At 27.3% G+C, this 20,668-nt stretch overlaps 1 protein-coding gene across 1 annotated transcript in view; it reads left to right on the top strand.

Annotated features, from left to right (window-relative positions):
- The window catches only part of LOC132919693 (uncharacterized), a 200,910-nt gene that overhangs the window by 44,631 nt on the left and 135,611 nt on the right, over window positions 1–20,668 (top strand). The window contains exon 3 of the mRNA XM_060981474.1: window positions 17,653–18,548. Within this exon, the coding sequence (XP_060837457.1) occupies window positions 17,890–18,548 (659 nt within the window). The 5' untranslated portion in view covers window positions 17,653–17,889. The remainder of the gene's footprint in view (window positions 1–17,652; window positions 18,549–20,668) is intronic.

The following is a 20,668-nucleotide window of genomic DNA, read 5'->3' as shown; positions in this document are numbered from 1 at the left end:
ACTGTTGGTGTTATCGAATGGTCTAGTGTTGGAAATATCACCAATTGTATAATATAATTTGCATAGTATATAATAAAAGTAATAGATAGGTAGTAGATGAGAAAAGAGCTCACGTTTTGCAGTGTTTTTGTCTTAGATTAATACACTTTTTCACGTAGTGCTTGTTTTGTTTTATTTACTGTCCCGCCCGTTTCATCCTCAACCATGCCTACTTCCTGGTCCTATACTATCAAAATACAGCATAATTTTGTAATTTTCTTGGATTCTGTTGCTGTCAAATGAGTACCTACATGGTGTGAGTTTATTACATTACATTTTATCTTCGGGTTTCTGTCTTACTGACTATTCACTAAATTCGAATTTTTTTCGGATACTCGTACTACGATTTTAATCTGAGTCCACTTCCATCTCCTATTTATTTATCTTTTAACTGTCTGACTTTTTTCTCCAGTCAAACAATTAACGGGACAGCCTCAGTTTTTAACAATCTATACCTTAAGAATAATACCCGCGCGTGTTGTCTCTGGCTTACATACATACAACGTAGCAAATTTGCATTAAATAAAACCCGTTGTATATTAGAGGGAATTTAGGTACCTATATTATCAAAGTTAATGATTAGAACATTATATCAGTGATGTAAAGTTAATTATTTTTATTATTTTAAGTTTTAAGCAAGACATTCACATTTTAAATATGTAATACTTTATATAATCACAATTTATTTAAGAATTTAAATATTGAACAAAATCCAAAACTAGATTACTGAAACGTTCTAATATTTAATTCTGCATACATATATTAAATTAACAACATATAAAGGAATCTATTGAACGCAAATTTGTTGTTGTATATAAGACGACAGAGACACATGCGGGTATGATGTTTTTTAGAACATTTCTAAGACACCTTAATTTCCGCTCTGAATCACCCTATCTCTTGTAAGTTGTAACTTTGATTATAACCGAAAAAATATGATATTTTTGAGCCATCAAAAAGCTTGCTGACAACGTGAAGAATGGTTTACATGTACGATTACACAAGGGTCGTTTTCATGGTTTATATCGTTCCGAACAATATGGCGTTTGATTTCGTGGAATGCCACATATAAGGTCATGATAATAAATCAGTTTAGGGTCATAAATATTATTATTCTATCGATCATACAATATATAAAGACGTCTTACTAAAGACCACAAGTTGCGTGAAGCATAATCAGTGTACTTATTAGGCCACCAGTGATGGTAAAGATCTTATTTCGCACTATCCAATGGTTAAACATACTGCAATATGATTATAATATGGACACCGTGATAATTAAGTATATTTAGTTTATGATGTTTTGGCTCCTAAGTCAGTTTAATTATCATTTAACAAACGTTTGACAAAGGTACTAACATTTTTAACTGAAATCATAAATTTTCTATTTGGTTTCATAAGACTGACAAAATGTACTGAATATTTTGCTTTCACAAATACTATTATACATAAATTATCAGCGTGAATTGTTACTGAAATAAAATAATTCATGATAAATTGTTCAGAAAAAATTCAGCTTACTAAACTACACTTACGCTACACGAAACTGTATATTCATATAACTGAGGTAATTTTACGTGATACATCTAATTAAAATTAAATTACTGATTATTATTTGGTGTTCTAAAAAGGTCATTGGAGATGTTGGAATGTTCATCGTTTTTAAGCCTGGTTCCTAAAATAAAAAAAAATAAGTGAATATTTCCGCCGTTAAAATGTGTGTTATTATTTATTAAAATAAATTGTTTTTTCTTTGTAGGTACATCTAGTATAATATACACACCTATATTGATAGGGCGTTTTTAAAGTATTAAGTTCAATTGGTAATGAATAATGAAATATTTGTATCAATTCATATGTAACTGTGTCCGTGCTTGTGTTACGTTCGTCCATCAATATATATTTCCTATGCGCTCACACGTTTTATCCGATAAATCCACGAAGGGATAAGAACATACAGTCGTGTAATCACCTGAATGCAATATATCAATCAGGATGTTTTCCATGCCATGTGCAAATAATACAAACCATATACATTAGAAACACAAACATTTATAAATTATAAGTATTAAGTATTGTAGTATGAATAGAAATTATTAAAACAATAATGGAAAAAATATATAAGAAAAGATTCCAAATTTTAAATTCGTTTTACCTAGTTGTCTTTTGTAACATCTTAAAATGTATGTACAAATATTATCCAATGTAAACGACAATGTTAAGCAAAAATGTTTTTATAAATATCTAGTTCAATATAATAGAAAGTGACAGTTTCAAGTTTACAATCTCTGTTTCAATGATAATATAATATATAATGTAAATGCATGCGCTAATGGCATTTCAAATTTTTGTAAGCTTCCCAATATCGATTCTTTTTAATGTGACTTATCTATGGATATATCTAGACAATTGGGACAATAAAAGTTTGTAAACTAAAAGTGAAATCTAAAAGATTTTAATATTATTTCAATTATCACCATAAACCCTATGGCTTTATCTTCTAATACTTATACTATTACTTTTATATTTATATCAACAAGGTTTGATAGTAATGGTAACGATTGAATTTAATTATTAATAAAAAACAATATGAATAGCTATATATTATAAAGTGTATTATTCAACAAAGTAATTTTGGTTTATGAATAATGAACACATAATAAAGAATATTTGTATATAGGAAGGTACTTGCATATTAATTGTTACAATGATATTTTTAATGTATTTTAAACGAATCTGTAAAAGATAATTTAGATTTACCCAGTGATTTAAGAAACTATAAGTGTAAAGTAAAAATGAATAATATAATTTTTCATTATGTTTAATGAGTTATTTAATGAAGAAGATAAAAAATAAAATATTTTTTTAAATTAAATTTAAGTCCTCGCTTTTCATATAATATAGTTCGTTATATTTATTCGTTTTATAATCGCAGTTTATTTTATATAAAATTAGTTATGTAAATATTAACTGTATTTTGGATTATATTTACAATTAATATACATTAAATATTGTATGTATATTGTAAATCATTAATAAAAATGGTTAACTAATAACTATTAACAATTATTTACATTATTTATTTATTTTTATATAATATATTAATCGGTACAGTTAACAGAATTTTGTTTGTTGTAGGGGAATTATGATTTTTATTAGTTTATGCCAAATATGATCAAATTTTAAGTCTCTGGATTATTTTGGTGAATTATTGATTTAATTTATCTTTCTTCAAATATATTTTATTGTTCATACATTTTTTTTATATATATAACCACTATACATAGTAGTGTAAACATACACACACACATATATATTACAAACATTATTATTATGTTAGAAAAGCTGACCGGTTATTACATATCAACTAAATTCTAAATTCTAAATTTTAATTGTAAAATTAATAATAATAAAAATAGTTAGATCTAGGTTGATAGCGTTTTTATTTTTTATTTAAAAATCATCGTTTTCTTCTGATATCGAAAAAAGTTTGACATTTTCTGTTTATAAATATGTAAAATACAATGATAAGTATGTGATATTCGCTAACTAGAAAATAAATACCACAATAATCCATATTGTAATAAATAAACTTCTAAAAATGTTAAATAATACTCAAATTTTACACGACTAATTTAAAATTGTGAAGCATATTTATAATTTATGAATTCGATAAATAATAGCAAACTAACAAAGACGTGCGTACACGTCACTTTTATAGTTGTATGACGTGCAGTAATATATTATATAGAATATAGATAGTTAGCAGCTCCATAGCGTTGTGTGCTGACTTATTTACTTCGAGTTTCCTTTATAATACACTAAAAACATAATTTTACACAAAATCGTTAGTCTTTATATTCTAATTAATAAAGAGCTTATTTTATCCAGTTTGAAGAACATCCTATATACCTACGATAAAGTTTAATCCAATAATGATATTTAGCTATATAAGTTTGCTAAACGTAGCAGCACAGCTATACAAATTGGCATGAGATTACATTCATACGTAAACTGTTTTATTGAATAATATCGATTCTTAAAAAAGTATTTTGTATTTGTTTTTATATTTTATTATGTATTTTTTTCTAATATTGTTCATATTTACTGTTATTTAGTATTTAACATGATACTAAATTTCAAATAAACTTCAATATCTTGAGATACGCTGTAATATAAGTTCACGCCGTTACTGTTATAAATGTTATAATTGTATTATATTCATTAATTATCATTAACTTCTAAAACTATTAGAATTATTAAAAGTATTCATCATAAATATTTTTAATAATAATTAAATTTAATGAAATAGGTACTATGATTTAAATATCAAATAACACTAATCATTAATGCATTGACAATTGACATTATTTGTGATGATTATTAAACTATTAATATCGTCTTGAATTTGTTTTAAAGAGTAATAATAATTTAAACTTGTTATTTCAAAAGTATAAACTATGAAAAAAATTGTTTAGTTTTAGACGGATCATTTATTTTTAATGTATACATACACAAGTCATAAGTTCAATATTTAGTATTGATGTTCGTCTATAACTTGTTAGTTGTTACGATGTATTTATTTCGATGCAAATCAAGTTTCAACTTTTATTGGTATTCGGAGCACCAAAAACTTTATGAGTAGAATAATACATATAATATATATATATAGCCTTATTCTAAATATACTTGTGGATTTATTGTAAACTAGTAGAAGAAAGTAAGTTCAATTGTCACAGACTACCGACGATTTCCCGGGGGTATTTAGCTGTACATTTTTATTTTGTACTTGACAAGTCGGATAAGGTCGATACAGTCTTTTTTCCAAACCACCGATTTCCTTTATATTGTGACTTGTTGATTTATTCTGGGCCGTTATTTATGCACATACCATCGTTTTTCTCAAAAATTCACTTACATTCGTTAAAATATATCCCTCAAAACAAAATTATTTTGAAAATAATAAATTTAACTGTGCATTTCTACAATAGTTTATATACATAACAAAATGTACATTTTAAATAATATTGATGTATATTTTGATTGTATCTTACTTGAAAAATAATAAAATAAATTCAGCTCTTATTCTACGAAAGTATTTTTTTATTGTTAAAAACAATAACATAGAAATGACTCAACAGTTTATACTTTTTTAACTTATTCATACAACTAAGAAATAATTGGTATATATAGGTGCGTGTGTATGTTTTGGTTTAATTTCGTTGAGTTCTATATCACATACTTCTTAAGTATATTTAAATTTAAAAATATTGAGTACAATACATTGTTAATATTGACAGAGAAAGAATCCTCTAAAAGAAAAATAAATATTGAATGAATATTTTTACAGACCTAAGTGTTGTTTACTTATATTCTAATGTCAATAGAATACCTACATATAATATAGATATATTAAATTGTAATGTATACACGTTAATTGCATTTAAAATTTAAACTTGAGGCCAATTAGGTAGTTGCTACCATAAAAATTTAAAATAACTATGCTTATATCAACGATTTTTAATTTATAAAAGACTCTTTTGAATCCATAATTTAAATTTTTAAATTGATAATGCATAATATGAAGTTAATTTTTTTTTAAATTTTAATGGACCCCATTTATTCAGTAGTATTACTTATAACTTATTAGTGTTATTTTGACTATGTTCATGGTTATAATTGCATTCATTGGATATATCAATAGTATCGATTGAACGATGTTTATGCGTGTACGTGTCCGTCACTAAATATCGTTTAAAATACAGTACTTTTAATGCAATATTACAGTGGTAAGTTCTGTTCTAAATTAAGTTGCAAACCATGTAGTGACAAAAATGATATCTTTATAATGCAGTATAATAGCTTATAATGTTAAATATTATATAACATATTATATCGTAAAATTGCTAATGTTCGACAATCGTAAATCATTATTCTACAAATATTTATTTTAATTGGTAGTTTTAATCACTATAATAATATCTATTCATTCTAAAACGTTTTGATTTTTTTTATAAAAATTATAAAGCTGATTCGTTCTTCATTGATAAAATAATATTACATATTAATTAGGTATGTTTTATTTGTGATATTATCGTGATATATCAACTTTTCAATTACAATACAAATAATACAATTCATATATAATTCTAATATTATAGATAAATAATATAATAAAAATGTTTTCAAGTATTGACTTTGTTTCTGATATCTCTAATACTGAGTAAATATGATTGAATTAAAATCAGACTAGCTTACTCTTTATTTTTATTACTTAAATAAAAATGTTTAAGTTTTTTCTTTGACATCACAGTAAAACTGTTTAAATTTACTTTTTAAATACTACTTGTTCCTTCAAAACATTACTTACCTACTGTCCAATAGTAGTGTTTTTCGAAAAGAAAAAAAAGCAAACACTCACCATCGTTGATAACTGTATTACATAACATTCCTCACTTCACCAGATCTTTAACTATTACATATTTATTCTTATGTAGTATATAAGTGTATACTATATTATATTATATTCTTTCAGGTATAACATACATGTTATGTATTATTATTACATCCTATTATGTCTTATCGTATATTTTATCCAGTAGCCAATCATAATTCAATTACATATTCAATTCATCGAATCTCCATTTAATTCATCAATAATACAATATTATAAGCATTTACATAATTTATAGAAGAAAAAAAGAGAGAAAGAAAAAAGCCTAAACTACTTCAATCGATTAACGTACAATAACAGTATTTTTGTTCACACATTGATTTCATTGTTAATGACATAATATGTTCATTGATTAGGCTATACATTTTTAGTTATGATTATTTGATATTGTTGTCTAAAATTATAATAGACAAATGAATAATTTTTTTTTACGTATATTAGTGAAAACGAAAAGACAATATATTTTGTTTTTACAAAAATAATAAAATAATACTTGTACCTTTTACTGATATTAAAATACATTTATTAATAATAACTTTGTTAGTATGTTATATAAACATTGAAGATGACAGAATAACAGAATTTGTTTAAAACAATTTTAAAGTATTTGTATTAAAATAATATTATAGTTATAATTCGTTTATTTACATAAATACACTATTAAATATAGGTATATTATTACTTATTACTTTGATATATAAACTGTTTTTTTGTCCTACTTAATATGTGACTTTGACTTGAAAAATGTGTTCGTTAATAATTGCCCTTATTTCAAATTCCTAGCAATAAAAGTTGATTATCAATGAACTTTATTTAATTTAACAAATGTTTAGCAAACATTATTTCCCGGGTTATTTATTTTAGTCTCGAGAGAAAATTGATTGTTTACATTCTTAAGAACCGTACTATATGACAATTAAGTTAGTATTCTTCATAGTTTCTTATTTTTCAATAAAATATATATTATTTACTTACATTATTTCAATAAATCCAATATGTGCAAACTAACATTTTATATTATTGTAACTTAAGTATTGTTTACTATTCATAAATAATCACTAAAAGAAAATTATCGCCCATAACATAATATTTTTATGTTAGAATAGATACATCTAGAATAAAATTTAGTATTTACCTTAACAATCATGGTTAGGTCAGGTCATGGCATGTGTGTTGCTAAAATGTCAAGGTGGTCACCCATTCGAGGACTAGCAACTAGTTATATATATACTTAAGTCTATGATTGTTCTATAACTGTATTTGAATAAATTCCAATTGATATAAAAAAATAATAAGCTTGCTTTTCTATTCTTACAAAAATACTATTAATAACGTAGTTCAATTCCTAAAATAAATTGTATGGCAATTTTTACGTTTTCTATTTATGAATACGCATACGCATATATCGAAAACGTTGAAAGGATTCAACTCGTCTAAACGTTTCACAAATATAGTTTTCTAGCAATATATATGTAAAAGCGTATATAGATGCCTTATTTGTGCTGTTTATAGACAATATTTAGTTCAAACGAATAAATAACAACAACTTTGGAGAAAAAAACTTACATTTATAAGTGTTATTCGTGAATATTATACCTATAGATGACATATGTACCTACATGTGGCTGTGTATTAGGTCTACATATCATAAATATTTCTGTACCGAATCGTCCAAGTACGGTGTCTCCGATCAACCACGAGCGTTATGATTTTGACCAAGTTTTGAAATAAAGCTTTTGAAAAAATCTATTTAAACTACCGTCACTCGAGTGGAAACCACTTTTGGCGCACACTGGTCGATTCATCCCTTTGAATGGCCATTGTAATACGGGGGACGTGAAACACGGCAACCGGATAGAACCGACCGTAGCAAAATATGATTTACGGTTTCTAGTTTTTTTTCCACCCCCCCCCCACCTGTATCCAGTGACACGTTTTCACAAACGATATTTTCTGCTCCGAACTGCCGTATTTCCATCGTCAAAGGTTCACACCATGTGGTTTCTAGGTGATTTCAATTTGTCTGTCAGGCGCGGTGTTGGGGTGAAAAGACACCTACAGTTTGGACAACTATAACGCGTGTCGTTGTGGTAAGTCAAAGGCTTAACACAGCCAAAACTATAGAAATTCCTTTATCTGCTCTGGACATGTTTCATATATGTGTTTGTGTGTGTAAAATCTACGCAATTTTTTGTTACAAAATGCAGCTAGCATCAGATATACTATAAATTGTAGATTATTTGAAACGTTTCAAATAATACTATACGCTATTGTAGCATAACGTTTTTGTGTAGGCACATCCGTTTTAGCAATCATATTTTATTGAACATATTTTACAAAGCTCTAAATTTTTTTTCAAATGTAAAATTAATTGTAATATATTTTTATAAATTTCAGTCATTCCAATAATTTTAGATTATCAGCAAAGAATGTGTACGTTTTACAATGCTGTACTTTTTTTTGCATATGAAGAAACATTTTACAGTAAAAAAAAAACTTCAATTCGAGAATGGTTTCTGGTAGAAAATAAAACCCAACTACACTTTTCAGGTGTTTGGGAGAGGGGAAAAAGTAAAAATGTACAATACTACTCCGAAAAAAAAAATTTTATTTTTAAAAAACCAGGAATATTTATAAATCACCAATTCCAGATTCTGATAAATATTGTATACATTTTACATTGATTGCATATTTTTATTGGATAGTGTTCTGGTAATAGAAAAAATTGTAAAATTTTCAAAATAATCGGTCAAAATCGAAAAAAAATAACAAAAATCATACATTTAGGAGAACTACTTATGTACCACAAATCGAAAAGTTTAATTCAAAAACAAATAACTGTAAATACTTGATTTTTCACCCGGGCCGTATACAGATCAGGGCAAGAGAGCATGGGCCAGGGGCGCAATTCTTAGAGGGTTACAAATTTCAATACTAATTATGTAATAATTTTTTCACGTAATATTTGAAAAATGTTTATTTAATTTAACAACTTACTACAGTAGAGTCTCGCTCTATTAGTATTGTATAAAAATTATTTATGTGAAGGCTGTTGAATGTTTGAGCACAACATTTGAAATATTGACAATTCAGTATACATGGAATATCTATATATTAAACGCATAATTGAAATGTGTGGTAATATTTTTGTAAAATAGTTAGGTTTGTATGTATTTATAGTATAACTATACCTATTATATGAAAATGTACATGGCTTGTCAAATGCAAATTTTTCATTGGGGGGGGGGATAACGCAAATGCCTCAATATGGTCCTGTTTTCACCAAACGTTTATATTAGCGCTTTTATACAAGCTATATTATATTATTTCGAAATATTTTGACTTTTTTGACACCTTGGCTTATTTAAATTTGACATTTTTGCTTTTTTCGAAAAATATCTATAAGATAATATCTTATAAGTATAATAGTCCAATCGTAACCGAAAAATTAAAAAAAATATATATAAATCTTATTTTTTTTTTATAAATCTTTTGAATTCAAATTTTGATGAAACTATTGCAACGGTTTCGTCTAAAATTAATTGAATGAATCGTATTATACCAATAATAAAATTATTTAATTAAATAAAATTATGAATATTGTATTAAATATATATATATAGTAATATAGACTGTTCAATCAACATCGTTCAGATCTGTTTTTCGTATTTAATGATGATTTACCATTGAATTAAAAATTAATATATATATACATAACAATGACTTACTCCATGACAATAAATCCTCAATGCCCTTTGTATAGTAAAGCGGTTATTCAGTTTTGTTTCTTTTTAAATCATCAATATCATACAATGTTCTAATAATTTCAATACATTTTTTCTAAAAATGTGCACGGAACTTAATATTTAATTCTTCTTAAGTATCAATTTAAATAGTGTATATGTATTAACTGATACATATAGATGCATATTTAAAAAAAATGAATTTTAAATTTAAGTGCGGTAATAATACATTCTCCTATAAAGTCCCTATATTACTAAGCATACCTGGGTGTTCAGGTGTTCTCAAAAATATTTAACGAGTAGGATAAAATATTAATGTCTAAAAAGTAATTCTTGGGAGAAAAACCCTCTATTCATACTACCTACTCGTATATTTATCATAAAGTTAAAGTATAATTTCTTTAAAACTATTCAAGCTATATATTTAAAACATGTAGCAATTTTTTTCTTGAAAAAGTGACCAATAGTTTTTGCTAGTATAATACTTCGATATAATCGCGTGTGCAAATAGTTAAAAGCATAATATTATTATTATGTTACTAATAAAATAAATATTTCGTAATTTATCAAATTCTGTTTGGTTCCACATTAATTTATACATTTTAAACTAAATCTTTGTCTATCTTATTTTTTGAATATCAGTGCTCATAGATGAATTAGTAATATTTTAATAAAAACTTTGTTAATTTATAGTTTGAAACTTGTTAAATATAAATAATAATAAAATTACGTTTGAATATTTCTGTTATGCACACTTACAAAATTAAAAATATATATATATCTTCACTTTATATTTAACAATCTCTTTTTCATTACATAAGGCTATATATTATTATTTTATAGAAACAAGATCAATAATAATAAATCAAAAAAAAAAAATTATTTTAATATATTTTTAATTTACCGTATTTTCGTAGTATTTTGATAGTTTAAATACAAGTGTTCGTAAAATAAAAATATAATTACATTTTATGGGAATTTAACTATAGGAAATATTTTTGAAATCAAATTACACTTTGTTTCGTTATTTTTAAAATAATTTTTTTTTTTTTTAATTGGCTGTTAAAAATAAAATAAATATTTGTTAAATTATGTAGTGATAGGAAAAAGTAAAATACTGAACAGGTAAACATTTCAAGACGGGCTTTGGAAATCTCCAAATTAAATGCCAAAATATCAGATTAGATAAATACTATTATTTTTTTGAGTGTAAGAAATACCATTTTATTTTTACACTTTATTTCGGATATGTTCTAATCTTATACCACTATATATTATACCTGTATATATATTTATATTATTATAAAGCATTGATTGTTGCTCATTGTACATGATATAGTCGAATCATGAACAGAACAAATACGTGAATAGATTTTTGTCGCTTTCAAAATGATGGTGAATTGTGCAATCGGCTTTTCACTATAAAGTTTCTTCAGCAGACGATTTGGGTTTCTTTATCTTTCTCAATTTCCAGGTTTGTTGCGCGTACCAATAGTATTGTTATCGCTCACGGGTTACTATGTACGTGGTGTTCTATTGGGATGAAAAGTTTGAAGGCTGTTGTATAGTAACTTAATACAAATAAATAGTGTTTGTAGTGGTTGCGTGTTTGTTAAAAATGAATATTTTGCAGAACAAGTGCCTACTCAGTGGTTTAATGTGAATAATTGATGGAACCTAAGATAATCGCTCGGCCGTAAATCGTTAAGTCGTTGAATATAATATTTCATCGTGTACAAAAAATTGGTACGATTTAACCGAATAATATTTTTAAAGTTCGGTCTTTATTGTAACTTTTTTTTGTGAAATATAATTTATTACAGTCATTATTATATAAATTTGTTTCATAAAATTTACATTAAAAATAAAAATCCATTTTAGTATAATTATTTTTATGAATTTTTATATTTTAATATAATATAGTGTACTAATATTCTTGCATATTTTTAAGAAGTCAGGTAAATTTATATTAGACGATGAATAAAACGATAATGTTTGATAGCAATAATTTGTCTTGTGCTATTTTATTTATCTTAAGGCATAAGAACAACTGTTCTATTAAACTTGATATGGACAGAGTGACTCTTTTAATGAACGACAGTTATTTCAAAATATATTAATGTTTTTGAAAATATATTTTTTTTTTACATTAATCGAAATAAAACATTCTTTAAAAAAAATATATATTTGTAACGTTATTTTTTTTTAAATGTTTATAACCCTTTTGAATACTGATGTACATTAATTTAAATTCCGTATTCCGAATCAAAATACTTTTAGAATATTTCGAATATTACGATGCATACATATCAAAATTCAGACGATTAGTTTATGAGTTATAAGTATTTAAAGTATAGGCAAGCGGAATAGTAGATCAAAATTTTGCGGGTTACCCCATTCCACTCCATTTCGCTAAACTAATAAACTATTTGTCCGGATTTCGATTTTTATGATCGAAATATTATGAAAAATATTTTGCTTCAAAATACGATATTTGAAATGTTTATTGATGGTCATAAAGATAAAAACTTTAAAAAATATATCGACAAAAATAAAATTTAAAAAAAATTAAAAATATTAATAAAAACGTTAATAATTTAAAAAAAATAATAGTATTGTTTGATAAAAGAATCAACTAATAACTAGGTAATAATATATACATATATATATATATATGTATATATATATATTTATCATAATATATTAATAATGCTGTAAATTTCATAATTTTATTTTAATTATTTATTAGGTCAATTATACCATCATATTAAGCTGAGATCACAATAGAAATAATGTATGTTTTATTATTTATGATTCTTAGATAATATAATAGTAGAGCTATTATAACAATATTTATAAAAACTTGACCAATGAAAAAAATAACTCGTGTCAGCAGAATGTGAAGAACATAACACCATTGAAAGTGAGAGTGTCGGCAGTCGCGATTTATGAGTGTTAACACGTGGTTTTTATGAATTTAATAAAAGTGTTATTTGTATTTATCGCATGGTTTTATGATTTGAATAATTTTGTGTGCGAGTATCAGAAATCAACTTAATTTTATACAACACTGCGAATATTGGAAACTCGTATCTTGTTATACCATTGGACCAAGTTATCAATAGTTTCTGGTAATTTAGTATTTATTTATATAATACCATAACTGAATAAAAAATGTGATGAACATTAGATAATCGAAATGGTAATGATATGTATTGCAAAATACTATGCTATTTATTATTAATATTGACAGTATACATATATTCAGATTCGCCTTCAATAATATCACTCCTCTGTTGTTTTCCTATAAATCCTACCTAGGTAATAGCACGCGCGCCGAAACAAAACAAATTTAACTCAATTTGTACCTACATAATATTTGAAAATTTCAATTGTTATAATTATAATTTATAATTTACTTTCGGTAAACGTCTGTGCTGCGCTGTAACAATCGATCGGACTGTCACAATCGTTGAGAAGAATTATTGTTATACGTACGCGCGTGTAGTTCGTGTGAAACTGCGAATCGCGGGGATAGACTTGTTCGTGCGGGTCACGAGTAAACGGATTTTTCGCCTATCCGATACGGACCAAACGTAAACAATCGAAAAAAAATGCTTATCCCCGTACGGACTACAGCAGTTATGTCGTTGTTGGTGTCGCTTAGAAAACACGTCATACTTGTATAATATAATATATATATATATATATAGTACGATCCAATAGTTTCGACAGAAAAATGAACACTTATTATGTTTGCCTAGTTATGTTAAATTAATATTTTCAAAACAAAAGTTACAATTATATTATATAGTTCGATGTGTATTGAGCGGTTTTATGACCTTATAAACTAATATCTAAGACTTATCAAGTGATTTTATGACTTGTATCAAGTATCTTCTGTATCTCTAACTATCTACCCGTTTACTAACCCATACTCCAAATAGTCCGAATCGTCTGACAAGTTTTTGTGAAGGTTATATTATATGGCCATATCAAGGAGATTAGTAGCTTGTACTGGTGACCATGGTAATTGTATTAGGATTTTTAATAGTTTTTGGCATACTAGGCGACCAATTCATTTTTGGTAATTATTGATTTGGACATTTTTTCCTCGCTGTAACATAGTCCACTTACACTGGCCTTAACATGTTGGTATTTTTAACTGCCTAATTTGTATTATAAAGCCATACTTTTTAGAATGTGGGTTATATATGTGTTTATAATAATATGATGCCATCTAGTTTATGCCTTTGTAAATAAGTTAACTGGACGATAGTAACGTAATGGTATTTGAATCAATGTGTAACATAATTTTATATATTAATTTCTAATGTATAATGGTCTATATCCATACTGCAGCTGATGTATTTTTCTCGAATTATAACGAAAACAATTATTTATTCTTCTTACAAAATAATTCTATGAAGTATATATTATAGCAAATATCGCACGAAATTAATTATTATTCGGATTTATGCGTGTTCTTAAAAAAAATAGTATCGTAAATTTGTTTTATCACAATCTGCTGGATACCAACTTTTAACATTTTTTTTTATTTTCACGATAGTCATGTGGATATTGTTGCATAATCCTGATTATATAGCGTGTATATGTTAATTAATATTTTAGCTGTGAATTCGCTGTACTAAAAACCAATTACACGTCATGTTTTTGTATTTAACACATGTATAGATTCAAATACAGGAAAATATGTATTAACATTTTCAAGTACGTAAAGTTATGCATAATAAACTTAATGAAAAAACACCAGGGTAGTAACTCGGGTGTAAATTAAATTTTAAGTGAACCTATTCAGTTGGTAAATGTCAAATTTAAATTCAACGATAAATCATAACACACAAAAAAAACGCTTTTAAGTGGAGATGGTCTGTCAGTCTATATTCCTAGGAATATTTTATACGTTTTCAAAAAAAATATCGAATCTATTATTATCTCCATTATTATTAGGTAACTTTAAAGTTAACATTTAATACAACCATAAAACAATGTAAACGTTATCAATCAAAAATAAAATAATGAATAACGTGGCCTATGGGAAGCCTACAACTCAAATACTTTAAAATTGCCTAAACATTTAATTCTATTTTTTTTTTCTTGATATGATGTCATTTTGTACAGAAATCGAGAATTTTTTTTAAATTTAAACATGCCAAATAATAGTAGACGAAAATAAGTTGAGAAAATGAATAAAATGTACAAAAAAAAAAATGTAGAACTATTCAGATTTGAATTTATACTATATTTCCCATTATACCTCAATTAAACGTTTGCCAGACATTAAGAATATTACCTATTATACTGTTTAAAATAGTATCGTAAAAAATAAAACATAAAATGTTAATAACTTTGGAACTAAATTCTGACGTCATCACCGTTTTTAGCTTACCAACAAATAATACATAATTTCTCTCCGTAATAATGTCGTTACAAATTTGGTAGTCCGATAAAGTAACAATGGTTCAATACGATATTAGATTATTTTAAAATTATCAAATAATTGTTAAATTTATCATATTTCCCCGGAATACCTACTCAATAAAAAAATAAAAAAACAAATATTCGTATATAATGTAGACACATTAAGATTTAAAATATGGAAAAATATGCGAAATCAGATTTTGTATTTATAGGTCTATATAATATCACAAGAATCAAATTTACATCTCACTTATTTCGAATTAAATTTGTCGATAAAATTATGCAAAATCATCGAATTTTCAACCCTGATTATTATTTGAAACAGCATTTGAATAACTCCCAACACTGGCCGTTATTTATATTACCATGTTATACTTACACGGTTGGCTCTTTATATAATATTTTTATAACAGTTGCGTATTTTGTTAGTTTCAAATGTTTTATGCAACACAAGCAGCAATAACTTCATCCATCAATGTATTTTGAGGAAAATAATCTTTCATAAATCTATGGTGACGCAAATATTGAGTTTATTCGGAATGCGCCACTTTTTTTTATACTACCTACATAATGTCATGACTGGTAGTTGCAATGATTTCCATACTTTTATAATTGTTAACTTTATTGTTTAGATATGATATGATACGATTATTTTTATTATTATTTTTTTTTATTAAATGCAAAATTGCACAATAAAATCAAAATATTTTCCCGTCGTTACTCGGTAACATAAATTGACCAACGTCACATGGATTCGACATCTTTGTCATTCATTGATATAAAACTTGCAGTTGCGTCATTGTATACAAATAATATGTTAATCGATTCCTCTTTAACCACAACAGAATTGCATTTCTTTTACTCTTATTTAAATGTTATAGTTTCTTTATCGCTCAAAAGTTTTTATGCATGTGCAAAACAAATAAACCATCGTTTATCTTTCCATTCTGTTAGCCTGAAATTGTATTTTTTAATGAGATAGCAGTGCCGCATCTATGTACTTACTATAATTTTTACTATTTATAATAATTAGTGGTGAATTTAGACCGGGGCCTGACTGATACGTCCAATTTATTATTTTTTAAATCAAACTAAAGCTTTAAAAGTTAATCTAAAAGTATACAATGTTATTGTTTTAAATGTATTTATAAGTATAGTAAAATGATTATTATTATAATATTTTTTTCTCTATGATTTTGGGCTGGTTGCAATGCTAATTTTCTGACTGATTTCGTGACGCAACCAATTTTTTTACATTTACACGATACCTACTGTTATTATTAGTGTAATTTTTTAATCGGGATTTTCGTAAGGTTATCTATAGCCATTGATAATTAATATAATAACGTTACTATAGTAACCTTGTCGATAATTATTTTTTAAACACAATTTTAAAAACATATATGTTTCAATGTTTTTTTCCTAATAACGGAAATAATATTATTAAGTAGTTTCACAGATTTATTTTTCATTATAGTACCCAAGCCTCACTTTTCAAAATACGATAACATTACTATAGCGACATTGTATGTACACTTTCGTTTTTAATTAAATCATAATATTAACTATTAACACTTTGTATGCGCTATAGTTGTCGTTATACTATTTTTTTTTTTTTCTATAACCGGTTTCGCGTTACAGTACCTATAATATGTTGTTTCTAGCAACCTATGCATATCAATATAAATTCGATACCATAGCAATCTCTTCTTCTTTTTTTTTTTTTCGCATTTAAAAAACTTAACCTAACATATCTATGGTTCAATGTTATAACCACGCATCCAAGAAAATATCGAGTTGACCGACACGCGTTTTTTTTCCCTTTTAATTAGCTTCTGGCATCGCTATTAAAACGTATAATAAACGTATGTCCTTAAGGGTGTCTCCAATCCTTCAGTCCACAGAGTTTCGCTCAACGCCACTGACCACTACTGCAACACCGACCTAATATAATATCGGCGTGTTTGTTCACAGGAAGCGGGAAATGGCCGCAACGGCGGCTGCGGCGACGACGGCAAAAGCGGCGGCGGCGGCGGCGGCGGCGGAAACGATTGTTTTGAGTGTACGTCATTTGCGACGAAAACGAGTGGGCCGTCGGCCGCGGCCATCGCTACTACATCGCTGCCACACCGGTGCGGCTTTGCGGACGGATCGCCGACGGAGCCGGTTCACCGGGACGATGAAGTCGGCCACGGCCGATATGGTTGCGTGATGGTTTCGCGCGGCGAACACAAGACAGCCGCGGCCGCGTCGCGGCGGTGCGCACGCGCGTCCTTGCTGTCCATCGCGCTGATGGCTGTGCTCTGCGTGGCCGCTCCTCCGACGGTGGCGGCTGGCAACGAGTTCGACGGCGGCGGTGGCGACGATGGCGTCACGGGCACGGTGCATCGGTGCGGCACGCCGCCCTATCAGCCGCTGGTCGGTACCAAGGGCGTGATCACCACGCCGAAATTCCCCGGCCCGTTCCCGGTGCCCATCGAGTGCGAGTGGGTGATCCAAGCGGACGCCGCCGCCGCCGACTCCATGATCGAGGTGTACTTCACGCAGCTGTACGTCACCGACGGGCTGACAATCACCGAGTACTCGCAGTATCCCGTCGACTTTGGCTTCGTCACCGTGCGCGAGGTGTTCAACAAGTCGCACATCACGCAGTACGGCCAGTCGATGCTGTCCACGTTACCGTACCTGGTCATCCGGTTCCAGCTGGACCGGTTGCAGGGTAACCACATACGCGTGCACGATGACCTGATGGACGTGTACGGTTTCAACATCACGTACGAGATGAGGCCCATCGGCAACGAGCGCAGCGACGTGTGCAGTCTGTACCATTGCTCGTACTCGGGCAACTGTCTGGGCAACGCCGACCTCACGTGAGTACCTCAATATAATATTATAATAAACTGTTTATTTTCGATACAAAAGCTGGCGAGGGCTCTCGAGGCACAGCACGTGAATTCGTATCCTTATAAAAGCAAATGATGCAGTCGACGTTTTGGATCAATTTTTTTTATTCGCTACTTAACTTATTGCGTGTGTACACCGTGTGACCACTACAGAATAGTTGGTCGTTTGTAATCAAAAGTTAATCAATTTTTATGCAACATATAATACAGTCAAATATATAATGTATAGTATGTTCATTTATTATACGAAGTACACTTAAAGAATATCTATATTTATTTATGTATTATAATTATAAGAAAAAAAACAACTGATCATCTGTTTAACTAATGACTATAATGCCGTTAAGCTACTAATACATATATTAAAGACCCGAAAGGTACATTATAATTACATTACTTACATGTATATAATAGGTAGATACACATAATAGTAATATATTATGTTAGATAGTAGAAAACAGTCAATAATGAATCAAGTAGCAATTCTGTAATACAAACAAACAGGTACTTTATTTAAACTAAATAACGACCAATATTATTAATATAGTTAAAAGGTCGTATATATACTACTATCTATATTTACGCAGCATTTTTTTTTTCTTGAAACATACCTAATAATGTATTTTTTTTTTTTTATATAATTTCAATAATATTATGAATTATTTTTGAACTCTGCACAACAGTATTATTTAAGAAATATAACCGTGCTCGTACATTTAATGTAATACGCGCTCGTGGAGCTTGCATTGATGATTTTTGATTATAGTGCCACTATGCACTTTGTATAAAAATAAAATACACGACTTATATGTACAAACTAAATTATTCAATCAACTTTACAACTCGCACTATTAAGATAACTGAAAACATTTAATTACATAATATACTGGTCGTGGCTAGTAACATAAATATAAACAAAATACTATTTAATATACGCCATAGAGAATAACTAATAATAATACTCTTTATAATGATAAATATTGTTATCTAAAACAAATAACAAATTAAAAAAAAATGGTAGGCAAGTGAGTACCGCTCTACTGTACAATAGGTTTCGTGTGGGATACTATTGTGTGCGTGTGTTAAAGTTTAATTCAATGATATAACTCATTGTATACGAAAAATTTTTTGAAAAAAATTCTGAGCGGAGACAGTATGTCAGTCTATATCACAAACTGTATTCCATGATATATTTCTTTGATATTGCCATTAAGATCATTTATTCCACTTTTAATGCAACGCTAGATTAATATAATTTTTTCTGCAAATATTGCATTTATCATATTATTAGTATTTAATTATTATAATAAGTTATTATTAATAACATAACATAATATATTTACATTGTTTTGACCTATATAATTCAATATGTAATAACAATTTCTGTAAAAATAGATAATATCTTAAAATAAATCAAAAACAATAAAAATTGTGTATAGTCAAATTCATTATAATATAATATATTCAAAAGGTTTAAATACCAATGAATATAGTTCTTAAATTTTTGATTCATAACATAATAATTAATATCGTTATTTATTGTTTATAACTAAGTATTTAAATCTAAATTTGAACTTAAAATGTCTATAAAAAATAAGTATCTTTAAATATTTTTTTAATTTAGATATAAAAAGAAAAGTTTTTATGAATCTATAACTACACAATAATTGGAATTTTTTTTTACGATTTTCACGAATTTTGTCTAAATTTTAACTTCAAATGTATAAAAAAAATGTGTCAATATATTTTTAGTATTTTAATACAGTTGTAAGATCTCAATTTATGTGGAATTTTGTACTCAAGAAAAAAACTAAAAAAAAGATTGAAAATATATCACGCCTATAAATGGCTGAAAAAAATCATAATATTTTGAAAATTTTATCATAAATAAAAATAAATGATAATACAGTAAATTCTTATTATGTCAAACATCGCTATCTCGAACTATATTTAAATCCTCTTGAAACTAGCATTACACTTAATAGCGTTTTGCTATCAATAACTCGAAATAAAATTAATCGTTTTTCGTTATCTCGAATACACAAATAATATTTTTATTACCGTAAGAACAAAAAATTAAATATTAC

This window comes from Rhopalosiphum padi, chromosome 2 (assembly GCF_020882245.1).
Source record: "Rhopalosiphum padi isolate XX-2018 chromosome 2, ASM2088224v1, whole genome shotgun sequence".
NCBI classification, from domain to species: domain Eukaryota; kingdom Metazoa; phylum Arthropoda; class Insecta; order Hemiptera; family Aphididae; genus Rhopalosiphum; species Rhopalosiphum padi.
This window is presented reverse-complemented; position numbering and strand designations above follow the sequence as displayed.